General features: G+C 42.0%; 1 protein-coding gene across 1 annotated transcript in view; it reads right to left on the reverse strand.

The window, feature by feature from the left end:
- PTPN1 (protein tyrosine phosphatase non-receptor type 1) overlaps positions 1–16,769 on the reverse strand; it is a 179,520-nt gene extending 162,751 nt beyond the window's left edge. The window contains exon 1 of the mRNA XM_029611687.1: positions 16,608–16,769. Coding sequence (XP_029467547.1) covers positions 16,608–16,670 — 63 coding nt within the window. The 5' untranslated portion in view covers positions 16,671–16,769. The remainder of the gene's footprint in view (positions 1–16,607) is intronic.
- Positions 16,770–17,826: the final 1,057 nt, after the last annotated feature.

Below are 17,826 nucleotides of genomic sequence, written 5' to 3' on the forward strand. Positions count from 1 at the left end.
CCATAAAGGACTTGGGAACCAAGGACAACAGTTAAGAACCTAAAAACTTAATAAATAGACATACTGGGTCAGGCCAAGGGTCCATCAAGCCCTCATCCAGTCTCCAACAGTGGCCAATCCAGGCTACAAGTACCTGGCAAGTACCCATCACTAAGTAGATCCCATGCTATTGATGCCAGTAATAGCAGTGGCTATTTGCTAAGTCAACTTAATTAATAGCAGGTAATGGACTTCTCCTCCAAGAACTTATCCAAACCTTTTTTAAACCCAACTGCACTAACCACATCCTCTGGCAACAAATTCCAGAGCTTACTTGTGCACTGAGTGAAAAATAATTGTCTCCAATAAGTTTTAAATGTGCTACTTGCTAAATTCATAGAGTGCCCCCTAGTCCTTCTATTATCCAAAAGAGTAAATAACTGATTCACATTTACCCGTTCTAGGCCTCTCATGATTTTATAGACCTCTATCATATCCCCCCTCAGCCGTCCCTTCTCCAAGCTGAACAGACCTAACCTCTTTAGCCTTTGCTCATAGGGGAGCTGTTCCATTCCCTTTATCATTTTGGTCGCCCTTCTCTGTACCTTCTCCACTGCAACTATATCTTTTTTGAGATGCGGCAACCAGAATTGTACACAGTACTCAAGGTGCGGTCTACCCATGGAGCAATACAGTGGCATTATGACATTTTCAGTTGTATTTACCATTCCCTTCCTAATAATTCCTAACATTGTTTGCTTTTTTGACTGCGCAGCACACTGAGCCGATGATTTCAATGTATTGTCCACTATGATGCCTAGATCTTTTTCCTGGGTGGTAGCTCCTAATATGGAATCTAACATGTAACTACAGCATCACCTTGCAGTTGTCGACATTAAATTTCATCTGCCATTTGGATGCCCAATTTTCCAGTCTTACAAGGTCCTCCTGCAATTTATCACAATCTGCTTGTGATTGAACTAATCTCAATAATTTTGTATCATTTACAAATTTGATTACCTCACTGGTCATATTCCACTATGTTTCCCAGCACTGAAGTCAGACTCACTGGTATATAGTTTCCTGAACCACCCCTAGAGTCCTTTTTAAATATTGGGGTTATATTAGCCACCCTCCAGTCTTCAGGTACAATGGATGTTTTTAATGATAGATTACAAATTCTAAATAATAGATCTGAAATTTCATTTTTTTGAGTTCCATCAGAAGCCTGAGGTGCATACCATCTGGTCCTGATGATTTGCAACTTTTTAGTTTGTCAATCTGGCATACTACATCGTCCAGGTTCACAGTTATTTGGTTCAATTCATCTGACTCGTCACCCTTAAATCATCTCCGGAACTGGTATCTCCCCAATATCCTCCACAGAAGCAAAGAATTAATTTAGTCTTTCACCAATGGCCTTATCTTCCCTAAGAGCCCATTTAACCCCTCGGTCATCTAACTGTCCAAGTGACTCCCTCACAAGTTTCCTGCTTAGGACTTTAAGTTTTTCTCTCTATGGCCAACTATTTCAAATTCTCTCTTAGCCTGCCTTATCAATGTTTTACACTTAAGTTAATGCTTATGCTTTTTCCTATTTTCTTCAGATAGATCCTTCCTCCAATTTTTGAAGGATTTTTTTTTTGGCTAAAATAGCCTCTTTCACTTCAACTTTTAACCATGCCGGTAATGGTTTTGTCTTCCTTCCACCTTTCTTAATGCATGTAATACATCTGGATTGTGCTTCTAAAATTGAATTTCTAAACAATATCCATGCCTGTTGTACACCTTAACCTCTGCAGCTGCACCACTGAGTTTTTGTTTTCTATTTTCCTCACTTTATCAAAGTTTCCCTTTTGAAAATTTAGTGTTAGAGCTATAGATTTACATATTGTCCCTCTTCCAGTCATTAGTTCAAATTTGATCACTATTGCCAAGTGGCCCCACCACCGTTACCTCTCTCACCAAATCATGTGTTCCACTAAGAATTTGACCCAAAATAGCTCCCTCTCTCAATGATTCCTGAACAAATTGCTCTATGAAGCAGCCATTTATTTCATCCAGGAAATGTAAGTCTATAGCATGCCCTGATGTTACATTTACCCAGTCAATATTGGGGTAATTGAAATCCTTATGAATTCCTGGTGAGATGAGATGTCCAGTACAAAATGCCAACAGTCTAAGTGGATTTTCAAGTTTAATTTATACTTAAGGAAACTGCACAGAGAAACACCAGCTGTGTCAGGTGTATGATTTAACAGTTGGGACTGTTTTTTGATTTTATCTGCTTTTAAAAAAAAAAAAGACAAAAATTCCTTCACGGGTGGTCCTAGCACTGTGATGCATGACACACTGTCAGGCTTGCTGACACCTTTTTCACACTTCTACAATTTGCTACCGGAGTTTAAATTAACTTTGGTTTGATCCAATATTTTGTTTATGTTGGGTTTTGGCCTAAGATTGGGGTTTTTGTGCTCTTTAAATTTGTGGTAATTGAAATCTCCCATTATTATTGCACTGCCAAATTGGTTAGCTTCCCTGTTTCTCTTAGCATTTCATCATCTGTCTGACCATTTTGTCCAGGTGGATGGTAGTATACTCCTACCCAACACACAAGGGATTTCTACCCATATAGATTCTACTGAGCATTTGGTCTCTTGTATGATCTTTATCTTGTTGGATTCTATACCCTCCTGGACATAAAGTGCCACACCCCCACCAAGTTGATCCTCCCTATCATTGCGATATAATTTGTACCCTGATATAGCACTGTCCCATTGGTTATTCTCCTTCCACCAAGTTTCTGTGATGCCAATTATGTCAATCTCATCATTTGCTGCTCTAACTCTCCCATCTTACTTCTTAGACTTCTGACATTGGCATACAGACATTTCCAAAGTGTGTTTTTTGTTGTATTAACAACCTGCTTTTCAGTTGATGGGGATTGTTTGGAATCCTTTAGCTCAGGTGATTCTTTACTTATAGGCACATGGGCTACATTTGCTTTTATTGGAACCTCTGTTGGGATGCCCAAATTGTCTTAGTATCCTTCAAAGATACCTTCCTCCAAATCATACGCTGCTGAGTGACTGTCAGCTTTCCCCCTTGTTCTAGTTTAAAAGCTGCTCTCTCTCCTTTTTAAAAAAGTTAGTACCAGCAGCCCAGATCCTCTCTGGTTAAGGTGGAGCCTGTCCTTTCAGAAAAAAGTCTTCCCCTTCGCCAAAAGGATGTCCAGTTCCTCACAAAACTGAATCCCTCCTTCCCTGCACCATCGTCTCATCTACACATTGTTCTAGGCCATATCGTTTGGTCTGACATAATATGGGTCCATTCTGTGCATCCCCCTCACAGGTACTATCACGGGACAGACCTGCTGAATGTCACTGGAGTTGATGCCCAGAGAATGCAGCCATAGTAGGATTCCCCCTTTCTTCTTGTGCCTCAAAAGCAGAGATGGCGAACTCCAGTCCTCGAGGGCTGCAAATAGGCCAGGTTTTCAGGATATCCACAATGAGCACGATTGAGAAAGATTTGCATCCAGTGGAGGCAATGCATGCAGATCTTTCTCATGCATATTAACTGTGGATATCTTGAAAACCTGGCCTGTTTTCGACCCTTAAGGACTGGAGTTCGCCATCCCTGCTCAAAAGGAATGGGGACTTTCCTTTACCAGGCTGCTGAGAAGTATATTAACCTGGTTTAAACTTTCAGTAACCCCAGAAGCCTTGGCATTTTAGGCCCCTAGCACACAACTTGGGTTTATCTTCCAGGAGACTCTGGGGTTACACTCACAGGTACATTTTTAGCTTTTCAAGCTCTTCTTAAAATTTTTTCAAGCTCGGAGAAAGTTCTTTTTTACTCAACGCACAATTAGACTCTGGAATTTGTTGCCAGAGGATGTGGTTAGTGCAGTTAATATAGCTGTGTTTAAAAAAGGATTGGATAAGTTCTTGGAGGAGAAGTCCATTACCTGCTATTACGTTCACTTAGAGAATAGCCACTGCCATTAGCAATGGTAACATGGAATAGACTTAGTTTTTGGGTACTTGCCAGGTTCTCGTGGCCTGGATTGGCCACTGTTGGAAACAGGATGCTGGGCTTGATGGACCCTTGGTCTGACCCAGTATGGCATTTTCTTATGTTCATTGAAATGTAGATGCCCTTTAAAGGGGACTTTGTGAAGGCAAGACTTGAATACAGCATCTGCCACCCAATTGCATAGCAAGAGCAGCTTTCTGGCTGCCACCCCTGATGTTACTGCTCAGGACAATATTCTTAGGAGATCATACCTAAAAAGGCAACCCCAGACTGTATCCTTGCCGCTTTTCAGTCTCAGGTAGCTACTGGACCCATCTTGCCACTGCTCATGCCAGGCAGCAACCACAAATGGCAGTCTGCAAAGACAAGGCATTAGTGGAAAAGGCTTGCTTCAACATGCCTTCGATCTTTCTATCCTGGAGGTCCTTTAAGGCTGTTCCACCTTTGACTGGAAAAGTCGTCGTGGGTAACTGATGATACCAGGACATTCCTTCCTGGGAATTTTAAGAAGACTATTTCTGTCTTCTAAGGATAAGAGGTAAATCTTTGCTCATGAGCCTGCCTCCCTTCAAATCCCCCCCCCCTTTACAGGGTCTCTCATTCTGCTAAGACCATACTCTTTAAGACTGAATGCAAGGGAAAGGCCTTAGAGGACTTCAGATTCCTTGTATGAACCGGTGTCCTTCCGTCTGGTCCTCCCCCTTGGACTCAGATCTTAAGGGCAGTCATTACATTGGTAATCAGGGACAAAACTTCTTCCCTCTAGAAGACCTTTATTACTGCTGAATCCTCTTCCTCCTCAGAGGAATATTCCACTTCCTCTGAAAGATTTGGAGGGATAAACTAGTCAGAATCTTCTCCTGATACATAGGAGTCACAGCGGTCTCTCAAAGTCTGACCCGAGGAGCCTGATATCCTTATAGGATGTTTGGAACTGTATCCTTTGGTCAAAAGCATAAGGCAGCCCAGGAACAAGCTCCAAGACAGGTTGTCTATAGCACAAAAGGCCTGATGCAGGAGGAGATCGGTAATTCATGCTGAAATTCCCGAGGAGCAAACTCAAGACCAGGCCAGGATGATGATGAGGCATCTGATGGGAGGGACCCAAGGGGATGAGGCCCTGCAGGATCTAGAGGCTCTCTGCCTCCAATGATGCTAACCCTTGAGCTGTCTCCAAATTTGGTAACACCAATTCCCTATGCACTTCCCTAGAGAAGCAGCATGCAGCAGCAAGCTCCTGTGTGGGCAACTTGGCATCCCAATCACAGATGGGGCAGAGAGAACCTGCCACTATTGGGAGCTACCTTCTCCACAGACCATATATCTGTGTCCTCTATTCATAGCTGCTACGGCATATTTTTTTTTTTTTTAGCCTGGCGCGTTTGCCAGTAGCATGCAGGAGGATGGTACCATCAGCAAAGCACTACAGCAACTTCACTCTTGTTAGTAATGCGGGCAATAAAACCCCTTTTCAAATGATCCATATCAACTCTCCCATGCAGGATGCTCCTGTAGTTACCACCTTCCAGGGAGCCAGAGCCTGGCTGCTGCAATGCTATTTCCTGAGTTTCCTCTTTTTTTTTTTTTTTATAAACTTTATGCTCCAATCCAAAGGGAGCAAGCCAAGAAAGAACAGAGAAGGGGGTGAGGAGTTACAGCTCCTACTCCATACATCTTCTCCCAGCTCCCCTACCCATAAGGAGAGTGAGTGAGTGAGAGTGTGAGTGTGAAGCACATTCCGTACCAGGCAACTCAACCAGAAAATAAAGTTATTGGGTTTTTTTATTTTAAATTCTGAGAGCAAGCTTCTACTAGGGGAAGCAGCCCCTATGTATTGCTGTCCCAGTAGGTTCAACCAGGCCAAGGGATTTGCCCTGGGAGCTAACTAGACACTGTCCTCACTAGTCCACAACTGCTGGAGGCAGAGACTACTGGCAACTGCTAAGGGCCACACCTTCCTTATAGCTTCAGGTTGTGTCACATGGTAAACAAGTTGTCTCTGGCAGATGGAAGGGGCAAATCCATGTGTAAGAACTGGTCTAGAAGGAAGATAAGGAATGTGATGTTTTATAATATACATATGGACTGCAAGCCGTGCTGACATTCTTAAATCTAGCTTTTAGTTTCAGGCCTCTGAGGCAGCAGGTTTCTTGGTGTTGTACTATATTTTGTCACCTGCATGGCTCAATATGTTTCACTATTCCACATCTAAAAACTTGAGTTCTCTTCCAAAGTGTATTTATACTACACTGTCAAACGGTGTTCACAATAAGGACCAAGTATATTTCCATCAGGTACAATGTATATTGGTTGTTAAAAGCTGTTATTGTTATTTTTTTCATTTTTAACATCTATGTCTTACTGTAATCCTCCTAGCTCGGCTGGTCAGGTATAGGTGGAATATAAAAACTTAAAAAAATAAATCCTGACTTTTCCATTCAATAGAATTTCAGAAAGCCCTTTGTATCTAAGATTTACAAAACAAAAGATAGTAAAGGTTTAAAACATGGAACGCTGGAGAGTACTTCCTTCCACTGTTTCAGGGCCTGGTATTGGCTCATATCTCCACCTGTTCCACTGGATGTTGCAGAAGGGCTGCTAGACATCTTTGACGACATCATGTCTGCTAATGATTTACTAATATTTGCCTGGAAAGCATGCTGTATGATAAAAAAAATGTATAATGATAGAGTGGATAAGTAAGGATTCACCTCCCCCCCCCCCTTAGAAACGTGGCATATTCAAATGCATACTTTTCCGTATGGGAAAACTTAATGTTCTGAGAAGTTACCACTAGCAACGACAGACGTTTTTTAAGGTCTGGAGCCCATTTTTTAACTCCTTAACAATCAAACTGCGAAGTCTGAGTGTTAACTTGTTAACTGTATAATGGCTCACTGCTCTTGGTTTTTGATTGATGGTGGGGAGAGGCTGAAGGGGCTATGAACTCTGATTATCCTGTGTTATGCATTTTTTTAGCTACCGAGGTGCTACGATTGTTAACTGATTGGGTTATTGACACTGTGTGGTGCCCTATGGAAGATCATACATGACAGATGCAATTGTTTCAGCAGTTCCCATAAGGCAGTGTTTCCCAACCAGTGAGCCCTGGCACATTGGAGTACAACAAAAAAAGTCATCACTACCCTATGCACAAATCCAAGCTAGGATTTGGTTTCTGCTCTTAGCATCTCACAGCAATAAGAGATACCAGTGCTGGCTCTTAAACATATAGCAGCTCCTTTCTGAGAGCATGTGTAATCATGCAAGCCTCTTCTTCCTGGCGATAGCATTAGCCCTGGCATGTTCAACGCACACAGCACCTCCTCATCTTCCTCCTTTGAGACCTTCCAGTCTGTCTTATTCCCAATCCAAGACAGTCAGGGCACTCAGTGAACTGAGCAGTGGATGTGACTCATTCAGAGCACTGGCAGCAGTATTAGAGGAAGAGCTCTGGCAGCCACATGTGGCAGCCAAAAGAACCAAGTGAGCCAGCCCTCTGCGTCATACCAACTTCTCCCTTCTCCTGCAGTCGTACATAGAGGGAAGTGGTCTCTCTCAGTACCCTCTTTCCCTTTCTTTTAAAATGAGAGACTGGTGGAGCTCTCCGTGCTTCCTCCGCTCTTCTTTTGAGCATATGAGTCCTGCCCCCTGAAAGTCGGGGTGCCATACAACATTTTTGTTAACGTAGGTGTGCCTTGGGCTTTCAAAACTTGCCATAAGGATACAGCCCTATTGAGGGGGTAAGTTGGAGGCTTAATGAAAGATGGATAAGAAAATGAATTAAGGCAGAAGCTCCGCAGGACAAGAATTAACCAAAAAATTAAAACAGATGTACAAGTCAAGTTGATAATTTTATGCTGAAGGGGAAAGAGGGTCTTCTCCCATTTGCTGAAGTGAATAAATAGCACATGGCGATGGGGCAAAGAAGCGCCAGTTGGGAAGCAGATGGTTACAGGGAGTGACCAAGATGGTGAATTTGATTGTTCAATAAAAATAGAGAAAGAATCCTTGCTAAATGTATTTCAAATATAGAAATCAAAAAAGTCAACAAGAATCAAAACTTTTCACTGCCCTTTCACTTCAGGTTTTAAGATGTTATCCTATTCCACACCAGATGCTAGAGTTACTAAACTTTTGACTACTAATCAAGCTGCATCAAAACAGACTTAAAAATTCACTGAACGCTTATACAAAAAGGTTTCTACCTTGCTTTGCTGATGCCAAGAATCTAATATGAATGATTCTTCTTTGGAAAGGGTAGGTAACTGGTCCTTGAGTGCCACAAACAGGTCTAATTTTTAGGATATCCACAGTGAATACACACGAGATATTTGCAAGCACTACCTCCAATGTATGCAAATATGTCATGCATATTCATTGTGGCCATCCTAAAAACCAGACCTATTTGTGGCACACAAGGAGCAGGAGTTTTTTATCCCTGTCCCATAGGATACACACACATGCCCTATCAAGATACCTTTAGGTGGTTGGGGAAGCTTTAATTTAAAACAAAAAACAAACATATTTTGTTTCATTTTATTAAACTTGTCACTCATCAGTATACAAAAGCACTCATATTACAGGGTTGTTCCTCGCTAGAACACTACAGAGTAAAAAAAAAAAAAAAAAAAAAAAAGGCAGCCCAAAATGGGATACCAGTAATAAGAACAATAAAACAAACTGACAACAAAAAAAGACAAAAGTAATCAACTGTAAAACTGACAAAAAATAAAAACAGGCACAAGAATGCAGACGACTTAAGGAAAGAGCACATTTTTATAAATCAACCAAGCTTTGCTAATGATACAGCTCTCCTCTAGTAAAATAAAGCAAGGCTAAAAGATGGAATCCAGCCACACCTTCAGAAGCTTTGCTTGCAACGCAGAGCTGAAAACAGGCAGGAATAACTGTTTACAACTGCACAACAAGGCAACCTCTTGTATGACTGCCATAAAATACAGTCTCAACAGGCTAGGATCTCCCTCGGGTGAAGTAAGTCTTCAAATGTTCTCTGCAGATTAAGCAATGGCTCAAGGATTATACCACTTAGATCTCTACATCTTACTTTCAATGTGCTATTACCTCTGTTATTTACAGAAGTGCCCTCAATGTATTAAAACAACATTCAAATGCTTTCAACGCCTGGGTCTTTACTTTTATGGTCTTATCTAGTAATACTTCTGCAGGTTACAGAAAGTCAGGAGTACATAAATACCCCAGAATTAAACAGTCTTTAGTAGGAAGGAACATTGACTTGTAAGTCAAAGCATTTCACTCTGATCAATACAACTGATGCTATAAATAAAAATTCCTTATTTTATTTTGAATCCTACATGAAAATTTCAGGTTTACAATGCCAGAGACCATAAAGTTAAAATTAGATACTGTGGGCAGGTCAAATTGGAAACAAAACCAAATTTCGTGAATGTATCTTAAAATTCTTCTGCAACAATGTTGTCTGGGGTTTTTTTTAGGGTTTTGTTTTTTTTCTTGGCAGCAAAATTGTAGGAAATCTTCCCATGAATTCAGTAAACAAACTTATTTACCCTTTCTAATTATACTTAAACAAGTGGACACTCCATGACATTTAACCAGCAGATTTAAAACAAATTGTAGAAAGTACTATGGAATCTTACCAGAACACATGACCAAGGCGATTAACATAGCGGGGTTTAAAAGAGATGAAGAGAAGTCCATAAAATATTATTTACCAGGTAGACAAAATAGCTATTGCTACTCCTAGGAGCGAACAGGAAATGGACCTACTACTTTATGGGATCTACTGGGTACTTAAAAACCCAGACCGGCTACCTTTGGAGCCATAATGCTGGATTCAAAGGATTTTGGTCTGAACCAGCATGATACATTCTTATGTTCATGTAATTTAGTTGGAAAAAGTGGATTGAACATGCATCTGCTATTTTTAATGACTCCCAAATCAACTTGACTTGCCTCCTAAAAGTAAACTTTAATTTAATTTCCATTTTAGATGTAATCTTAACCTCCAGAAGAAGCATAAATTAGAGGCAGTTCTAGAAGAGAGAGCTCTAGCTTTTGATTATGAGCCTTGTAATATATGACATGTTAATACAACTATTTTGCTTTGTGAATCTGACATGGCCTGTGGTTACACTATTATGCATTTGTGTGAAAATACACAGTCCAGTGAGCTGAGATACCATCATGGAGACAATAAGCAATTTATAAAACGAGTGGGGTGGAATGAGTAAATAGATTCTTATTATATAATTATACACCAGGATCCTGAAGTACCATACAAACAGAAGAATAATGATAGCATCAATATAATAAACAGTTTTAGGTCATGTACTGGGTATTGTATTACACCACAATGTTAAAGTTGTTGGTACTGTGTGAACTGTCAAGTGGACTTTTGTGGTATAAACAGAAGCAAAGAAATAACGAACTTGCAGCCTGGCATGGATTTCTCCTGTTCCTCATTATGAACTTAATTCCCTTACTCGTTCTTCCTAGAACAGGTTTTTCATTTTTTAACCATATGGCCCAGTGATCAACAAATCAAGGAAACAGCCATATCTGCTAGCTAAACAGAAAACAGAACTGTCTGACAATTACAGGATTTATTATAACAATTTAATGGCAAGGTACTCTACTGTAAGGAGAACAAAATGTTGAAACTTTAAGAGGAGAAGTAATATCCACTTGAGATTAAAGTATGCTCAGCTTTAATTACTATAAAATACTTTTTAAAATGACAATTTAAAAAATATATTAAAAGCACTACTACACAAGATCCTAGCTTAAACATTTATGCATCTGTTTATTTGTATTCCATTTTTCAAACACTTGATTACATTCGGGTACTGTAGGTAATGCAGTTTCTGTTACGTGGATCATGCCTCTACACATCAACTGGACACCCTCTAAAGCAGACTTCGGCCATCCTCCAGAGAGACCTGTGATCCAAGCTCCTGCACTGTGAGGTAACCACCACTCCTGCCCAGCCATGAATGCTGCCATGGTGATGGAGTTAAAGGGAGAAGATACTTGACTGTGGGGCGTGGAATCCCGGTTTCAAGTTTACCCTTTCATCACAGTAATGGAGTAACAAAGTAGACGATAGCAAAAAGAGACCAAGTGACCATTCAATCTGCCCATTTATTCCTGTTCACACTGCAAGGATATGCCTGAGCTGTTGGATGTAGAAGCTTTAGCACTAACAGGCTATCACTCCTTATCCAAGTCAGTTTGCTTCCTTCCTCTTTGGTTCTCCACCCTGCTGGGTAGCTGAGCATACAGGAAGCCATACATCAGGGATTCTTAAACCTGGCTTTGGCACCCCCCACCCTGGACAATGAACAGGCACAAGTCTGCATATTCTGGGTCTCCAATGTATGCAAATTTTTCTCATACTTATTCATTGTGGATACCCTGAAAAAACTGAAGGCAGATTTGAGAAGCCCGGAATACTTAAGCCAACAGCTAGCAGCCCTCCAGTCTTAAATGCTAGAAAATGTATATGATGTTATATCGACCTCGAGTATGAGCACTGAAACAGAATGGGAATGTTGATCCAGCAACCGGAGGCTGATATTGTAAACCGTTGCGATCTGATTTTGGAACGATGGTATATAAAAAACGCCTAAATAAATAAATGAATAAAATAAGTAAATACCAAAACTAGAGAGGATGTCCAGTTAGGTTATTCTTCTGTACACTGCAAGGATGCGTTCCAGTTGCCAGCCGTTTCCCACTTCCCTACAAAAATGTCTCATGTGACCCATTGGGCTGAGGTAGTCAATTAGCTTTTTCAAAAGTAGACAATGTGGCTTGGTAGAAGCAGCAGCAGGTTACTGGAGACATGGATTTGAGTCACCTATCTCGTGGGATATGGGAACATCACGGAGATGATGCACGCTGTGTTTTGGTAGCAGAAGAGAGGGGAAGTGTAAACAGGGGCAGGAGTAATAATCCACATAACTCGGATAGCGATGATGGCTATGAGTAAGGTTACCAGACATCCCCAATTTTCGGGGATTGTCCCCGAATTTGTATGCTTACCCTTGACTGATCATGGCCAGAATTAAACTGTCCCTGATTTAGTCTTTCATTATCCTATGTATCCTCCTCCTGCCTGTGTCAGCACGAGGTGTTACTGGCATCAGATAACGTCAGTTCCTCATACTGCCACAGATGGAGGAAGAGAAACACCAGCAGGATCATAGTGCTGGCGGTGGAAGCTGAAGGGGACCTGACCTAACCTTGGGAACAACAGGACCCACCCTCAACTCCTGTTGGTGGGGGGGGGGGGGGAGTAGGGGAGGGGGCAGCAAGGCATAATGGCAGTGACAGCATATAAGCAGTGGCAGCAGAGGACCCAGTTTAGCCATTAGCAGGAACAAAAGGACTCTGGCACCTCTTCCAGTCTCGGAAGCAGGAAGAAGAGGATTCAGCACCTCCCTCCACTTGGAAGCAGAAATACCAGAAGATGGGAATGGGAAGCGTCAGTTTCCCACCTGCCACTGAAGGAAGGGAACAGCAAGACTGGCCAGCAGCAGGACTCTGTTCCGTCCCCTTCCTCCCACCAACCCTCTGGTGCTAAAGCAGCAAGATTTGGCAGGATGGCAGTGGGAGCAGGCGGCTTCCAAGCCCCTTCCCCAATGGTAAAAGCAGCAGGAGAACTGTGAGGGCAGAAAGAAGCAGAGGATCCCTGCATTGAGAGAAGCAGCAGAACATTGACCACATTTTGGGAGATCTGGAGGCCCAGAGACAATGGGAGGGGAGCTGTAGAGCAGTGAGTAGTGCAAGCTGTTGGGAAAAGGGGGGGGGGGGGGTGAAAGAACCAAACAGGGGGCATGAGGAGAGGGCTTTATGAACTTCGGAAGGAGGGTGTCAGAACCAAGGAGAGGAAGGAGGTATGGGTGAGGAGGGGTGGAAACTGGGGATGGAAGTGAGAGGACAAGAAGCAATGGAACCTGGGAGGATGGTGCAGGGAGTAAAAGACTGAGGGGAACAAGGGGGGTGTTAAGAGGGACACGGGCAGCAGAACGCCTCTTTGGTTGGAGAGGGGCCAAATAAACCAGTTTCTGTCCCTGTCACCCATGCGAGACAAAAAATTGGCCGGGCCATGGCCCTGGTGGTTCACCCCATTCCACTACCCATGGAGATAAAGTGGAACCGAGCAAGGTGATGCTGTGGGGAGGAAGGGGTAATGGAGCCAAGGAGGAAGCAGTGGGTGATATAACCAAGGAGGAATGAGGAAGCAAAAGGTTTTTGTATTGGGCCATAAATATTCTGGGATAATATTTAAAAGAATATAGTTTTAGGTATGAGGAAATTGCGCATTTCAAAAGTAGATACTCAGGGTTAGTTTAGAGGTGGTCTTATTTTTTGTTCTGAACGTTAAACATGTTGCTCCTTACTGAAATGCTCTCAAATCAATAATCAATGGTTCTGGACATGCTCCAGTTTTACAATGTGACACCGATACTCATGCCCAGAGTAAATTCATTCCCGCGGAAGTACAAACAAAAGACAGCAGGATATCTGCTGAAGTGCACTTCGTTTCTTCCAGAATTACTTTAGAGCGTTAACATATATAAAAACAAGTTTGTCAATTTTCACCATTAATGAAAGCAATAATGACCACCAGGGAGGGCACCTCTCGGCATTTTGCCTCAGCTTTTATATACAAGATCTGAGTAATTCAATAGGACTCCATAGCCCAGACGGTATTAATGCAGCTACAGACTATCAAGGTTTAAACCCTAATGCCTGAATTTGTAAAAGCTCTGAGAATAATAAGTGGGTTTCTAAGAGAAATACATATTTTGGCAAATTACTTAATCCAGTGAAAGACTGAGGAGCTCCCATCTGTACTTTCTCCATCAAGAGAGAAAGACAATGGCACCAATGCAATGAAACCAGAATGAACTGGCAAAAGAAAACCCCACAACAGCATACAATTAGTAAATTCAGCCACCAGTACTCATTCACTGCTGTGCCCCAGGGTCTCTGTTTCCCTCAGCAATCAAGCACATCATGTTTCCATATATCTAACAAGTATGAGTGAAGGATAAACAAAGTAGATAAACAGATCTGTTCCCCTCTCAGTGTTCAGTTTTGAGTTTTACAATAATTTCTTATACCACACCAAGAAACTTAAAATAAAATGGGATTAAGTGAATTAATCCTATTAAGGCTTTGGTTCTCTGAGAGGCAAGGCCTTTCAGAAGGGTCCCAAGAAGTTTGGTTGACATAACTAATTTTAGAAGCTAGGTTTACTTTTTTTTTTTTTTTTTTTTAAATCAGTGGTGGGGGCTAAAAGTTTTACAGAAGACAAAAAGGGGCAACCTAAAAAGTGAAAGAACATTGCATTAAGGAATAGACTTTGCATGTACAAGACAGGGCTCTGAAATTAAATAACCTTAAGTGTGGGTTTTTAATGGCATGTAATCAAATCAAGCTAGAATTTCAATATTCAAGTAAACTGATTAAAAAAAAGTTTAAGGGGTACCAAAAATCAACATGTTTCACTCTATGACAATCATGCAAACTGGTTTTAACATGTCGAACAATATTGTTCAAAAGGTAGAATATAAATTACCAAATCAGAATCATGGAAATTATTTTTTGCTAAGCAAGTCTCTGAAATAAGTCAAATAAAACATGTCTTAAAAACAATGTACAACAGGAAATGGTCCCAACCAGTGTCTCCCTCTATAAGCAAGCTGCAAATGTTTTTGCATTACTCCCTGTATTTTCAAAAAAAAAAACCCCTGTTTTAGATTAAACATGCACAAAACAATTGCCCTACGATTTTCAGAATTCTCTTGAAATTGTGGCAATACAACTAAAGGCACTCTTACATATAATCATAGCAAAGACATTTATAAAAGCTCCACTTTCAGAAACTTCCCATGATAGGCGAGAAATAAATTCTACTCTCCTATAGATTGTAAAGGCGGGGAAGTCGGACAGATTTTGCTTATTGACCGATTATGCAGAATCCGGTATCCTGGCAACATATGGCCTAAGGTAGAGTCAATACTCGTTACAACATCCCTCAGCAAAGACGACCAGATCTAACTAATAAGCCTGAGAAGGGAAGAGAAAATGCCATCCTGTACAGTGCAGTCTCTGTATCTAATCAAATTACACTGCCACAACTTCCTTTACTGTCAACGACAGCATTATATTTATGCCTATTTTAAAGAAATGAAATACAAATTTAGTGTCACTTCCTTGATTATTCTTTACAATAAAGCAGAAGCGCAGTTAATTACTTTGGAAATCAATTTTAAATAATTCCAATAAATGTATTAAATAATTGATTGAGCTTCTGACTAGTGAAGCAGCATGAAATAAAGCCTTTAAAATAAATTGAGTTTATTCAGAGACACACAATGAATCAGTAACAAATGTTTGCTAGTTTCAAAATAAAAATAATCACAACCAAACTAAAAAAGAAGTAACAGAATCCCCAGAAAAATGACAGCTTCATGTTACCAAAAATAAAAAGATTTTACCTAAGCATCTGGCCTTGTCCTAAGAAAGCATGCCTGCAAAAAGCGAGGAATGCTGGAAAGCGCAGGACGACCTGGGCATGAACATTTTATTCTCTCCTCAGGTAGATTTTTCGAGTCAACCAAATTCTGCAGGCTATGGGAGATGGAAGTGTTACGTCAAAACCCAGTTGTGCCACCTAATTGCTCAAATTCAGCTAAATTCAAGCAATGCTTAATCTGATCACCTTCCCTTTTGGATAAACGATTATTTTAGCTTTGAATTTTAAAAGAAAAATAATTTTGGAGAACGCATTTCATATACTGCCATCATCACTGCTTGCTCCCAAATATGCCAATCTGAAGGTAAAACGATCCCGCATCATCGTTATAGAATATTATTTTCCATAAACAAAAGAAAGGGCATCTAGGGATACTGCAAATGTGCCAGGCAGAAAGACAACAACAATATATTGAACTCAGGAACTCAAGTCAAGATGATCGGGAGCAGAAAAATTCTATACCTATGTAAAAAAAATAATAATAATAACAGAAGAAATCGGGGCAAAGAATACTTTCTTTTTGTACCGAGTGAGAACAGGATCACAACTTTTTGGTCTATGTCTCAGCTATACAGATATTTCGGAGGAAACAGAAAAATAGCCATTTTGGTAACTGATATTTATAACACATCGCCGATTTTGCAATGATCCAATACCCAAGAATACCGCAATTAATCCGCCTTAAACATAAAATACGAGTGTATTCTGTTCTTAAAAAGAAAACAATCTAAAAAAAACCAAACACACAAAACCTCACAACTCGCCATCTCCCTATCCAGTTCGGAGGGGCGGGGGGGGGGGGCACATTTAACAACCTATGCTCCGAAGATGACAGCCGGGGCTGCAGGAACAAAAGCCTCCCATTCATTGCCCGGCCTGTCAGCGAGAGGAGCCCCCGAGAGTCTGCTCTGGGCCTGCACTTCCTCTCCGTCTCTCGCTGCTCGAGCCGCACATTTGAGAGGTGGGAGGGTGGGGAACCCCGCGGTATCATCCGCTGCGCGCGCGGTCGGCGGCCGGGGACAGAGCGGCGGCCTCTCACCTGGTACAGGAGCGACCAGTTGTTGGTTCGGTCGATTTCGCGGAACTCCTTCTCCATTTCCATGAGCGCGGCGGGCGCTTGCCGAGCTCGGCGGCGGCGTGCAAGAGCTGGCTCGTCCTCTCCTTCTCCCTGCTTTCCCCAATCCCACCCCTCCTTCTTCTCCTCCTCCTCCTCCCGCCGCGCTTACACTGTGCGACTCCCCGCGTCGACTAACCCCCACCGGAACTACGCAGCCGCGCCGCCGCCGCGCCGCGAAGAGAAAGAGAGGCGGAGGAGGGGCGGGAACTGGAAGAAAGAGACTGAGAACTTCCGGGAAGAATCCATCCAATCAGGGGGGAGGGTACGACGCGCTGATTGGGCCGGCGCTTCTTCCGCTCGGCGCCCCGCGATGCGTGGGGAGGCGTTGCTAGTGGTAATGGAGTCGGCTGCGCGTGCTGGCGGTTGAATGTGTGGCTTCGGAAGGGGCCCGTGTGGAAACCATACGGTCCTTCCCCCCGAAGACTAACCCTTTTCCCAATCGGGAGCGTGGGGGCTCCCGTTCCCGACCCTTCCTTTGCTTCAGTTAACCAAACACGTGGCTGGTCTATTGCGCTACTGCCTGCGGAGCATTTCTAGAGCTTGGTAGATCTGTGCAGATGCAAGTCAGACTCAGTGCTTGCTTCCCGGAGCTTCTAGGCTAGTCAAGACAAGAGGCTTCAGGAAATGCATTGATTATAATTTATATTTTTTAACAGTTTTTGGATTTTTAGGCCACTTTTCCTAATGATGATCAAGGCAACTTACAGCATTAATAAGTTCCTGCCCCGTGGTTAAAATTAATGAGAATGTTATGATCAGGAAGAGCCAAAGTTTAAGATTTAAAAGCAACTTCAAAAAAAGTTAGGCAGGAATATGGATAGAGAAGGGGCATGCCCTAGAACATCCAAGCATCTCACACTGGGAGGTGCAAATGGGAAAACGGAGAAAGTTGAACTGCGAATGACACTAAGATTACAAAAGAGTGGACACCACAGAAGGAGCACAGAGAATGAGAAGGGATCTTAAAAAAAAAAAAAAGCGTGAGGAATGGACGACGGTTTGGGACCTGGGATTCAGTGCCATTTGAGGTGCAGAAAAAGGTCATTGGTGAGGCCTCACCTGGAATAGTGTATTCAGTTCCGGAGGCTGTATCTCAAAAAGGATAGAGTTTATAAATGTACCAGAAGACATGAAATGAGAC

Source organism: Rhinatrema bivittatum, chromosome 8 (assembly GCF_901001135.1).
Source record: "Rhinatrema bivittatum chromosome 8, aRhiBiv1.1, whole genome shotgun sequence".
Taxonomy (NCBI): domain Eukaryota; kingdom Metazoa; phylum Chordata; class Amphibia; order Gymnophiona; family Rhinatrematidae; genus Rhinatrema; species Rhinatrema bivittatum.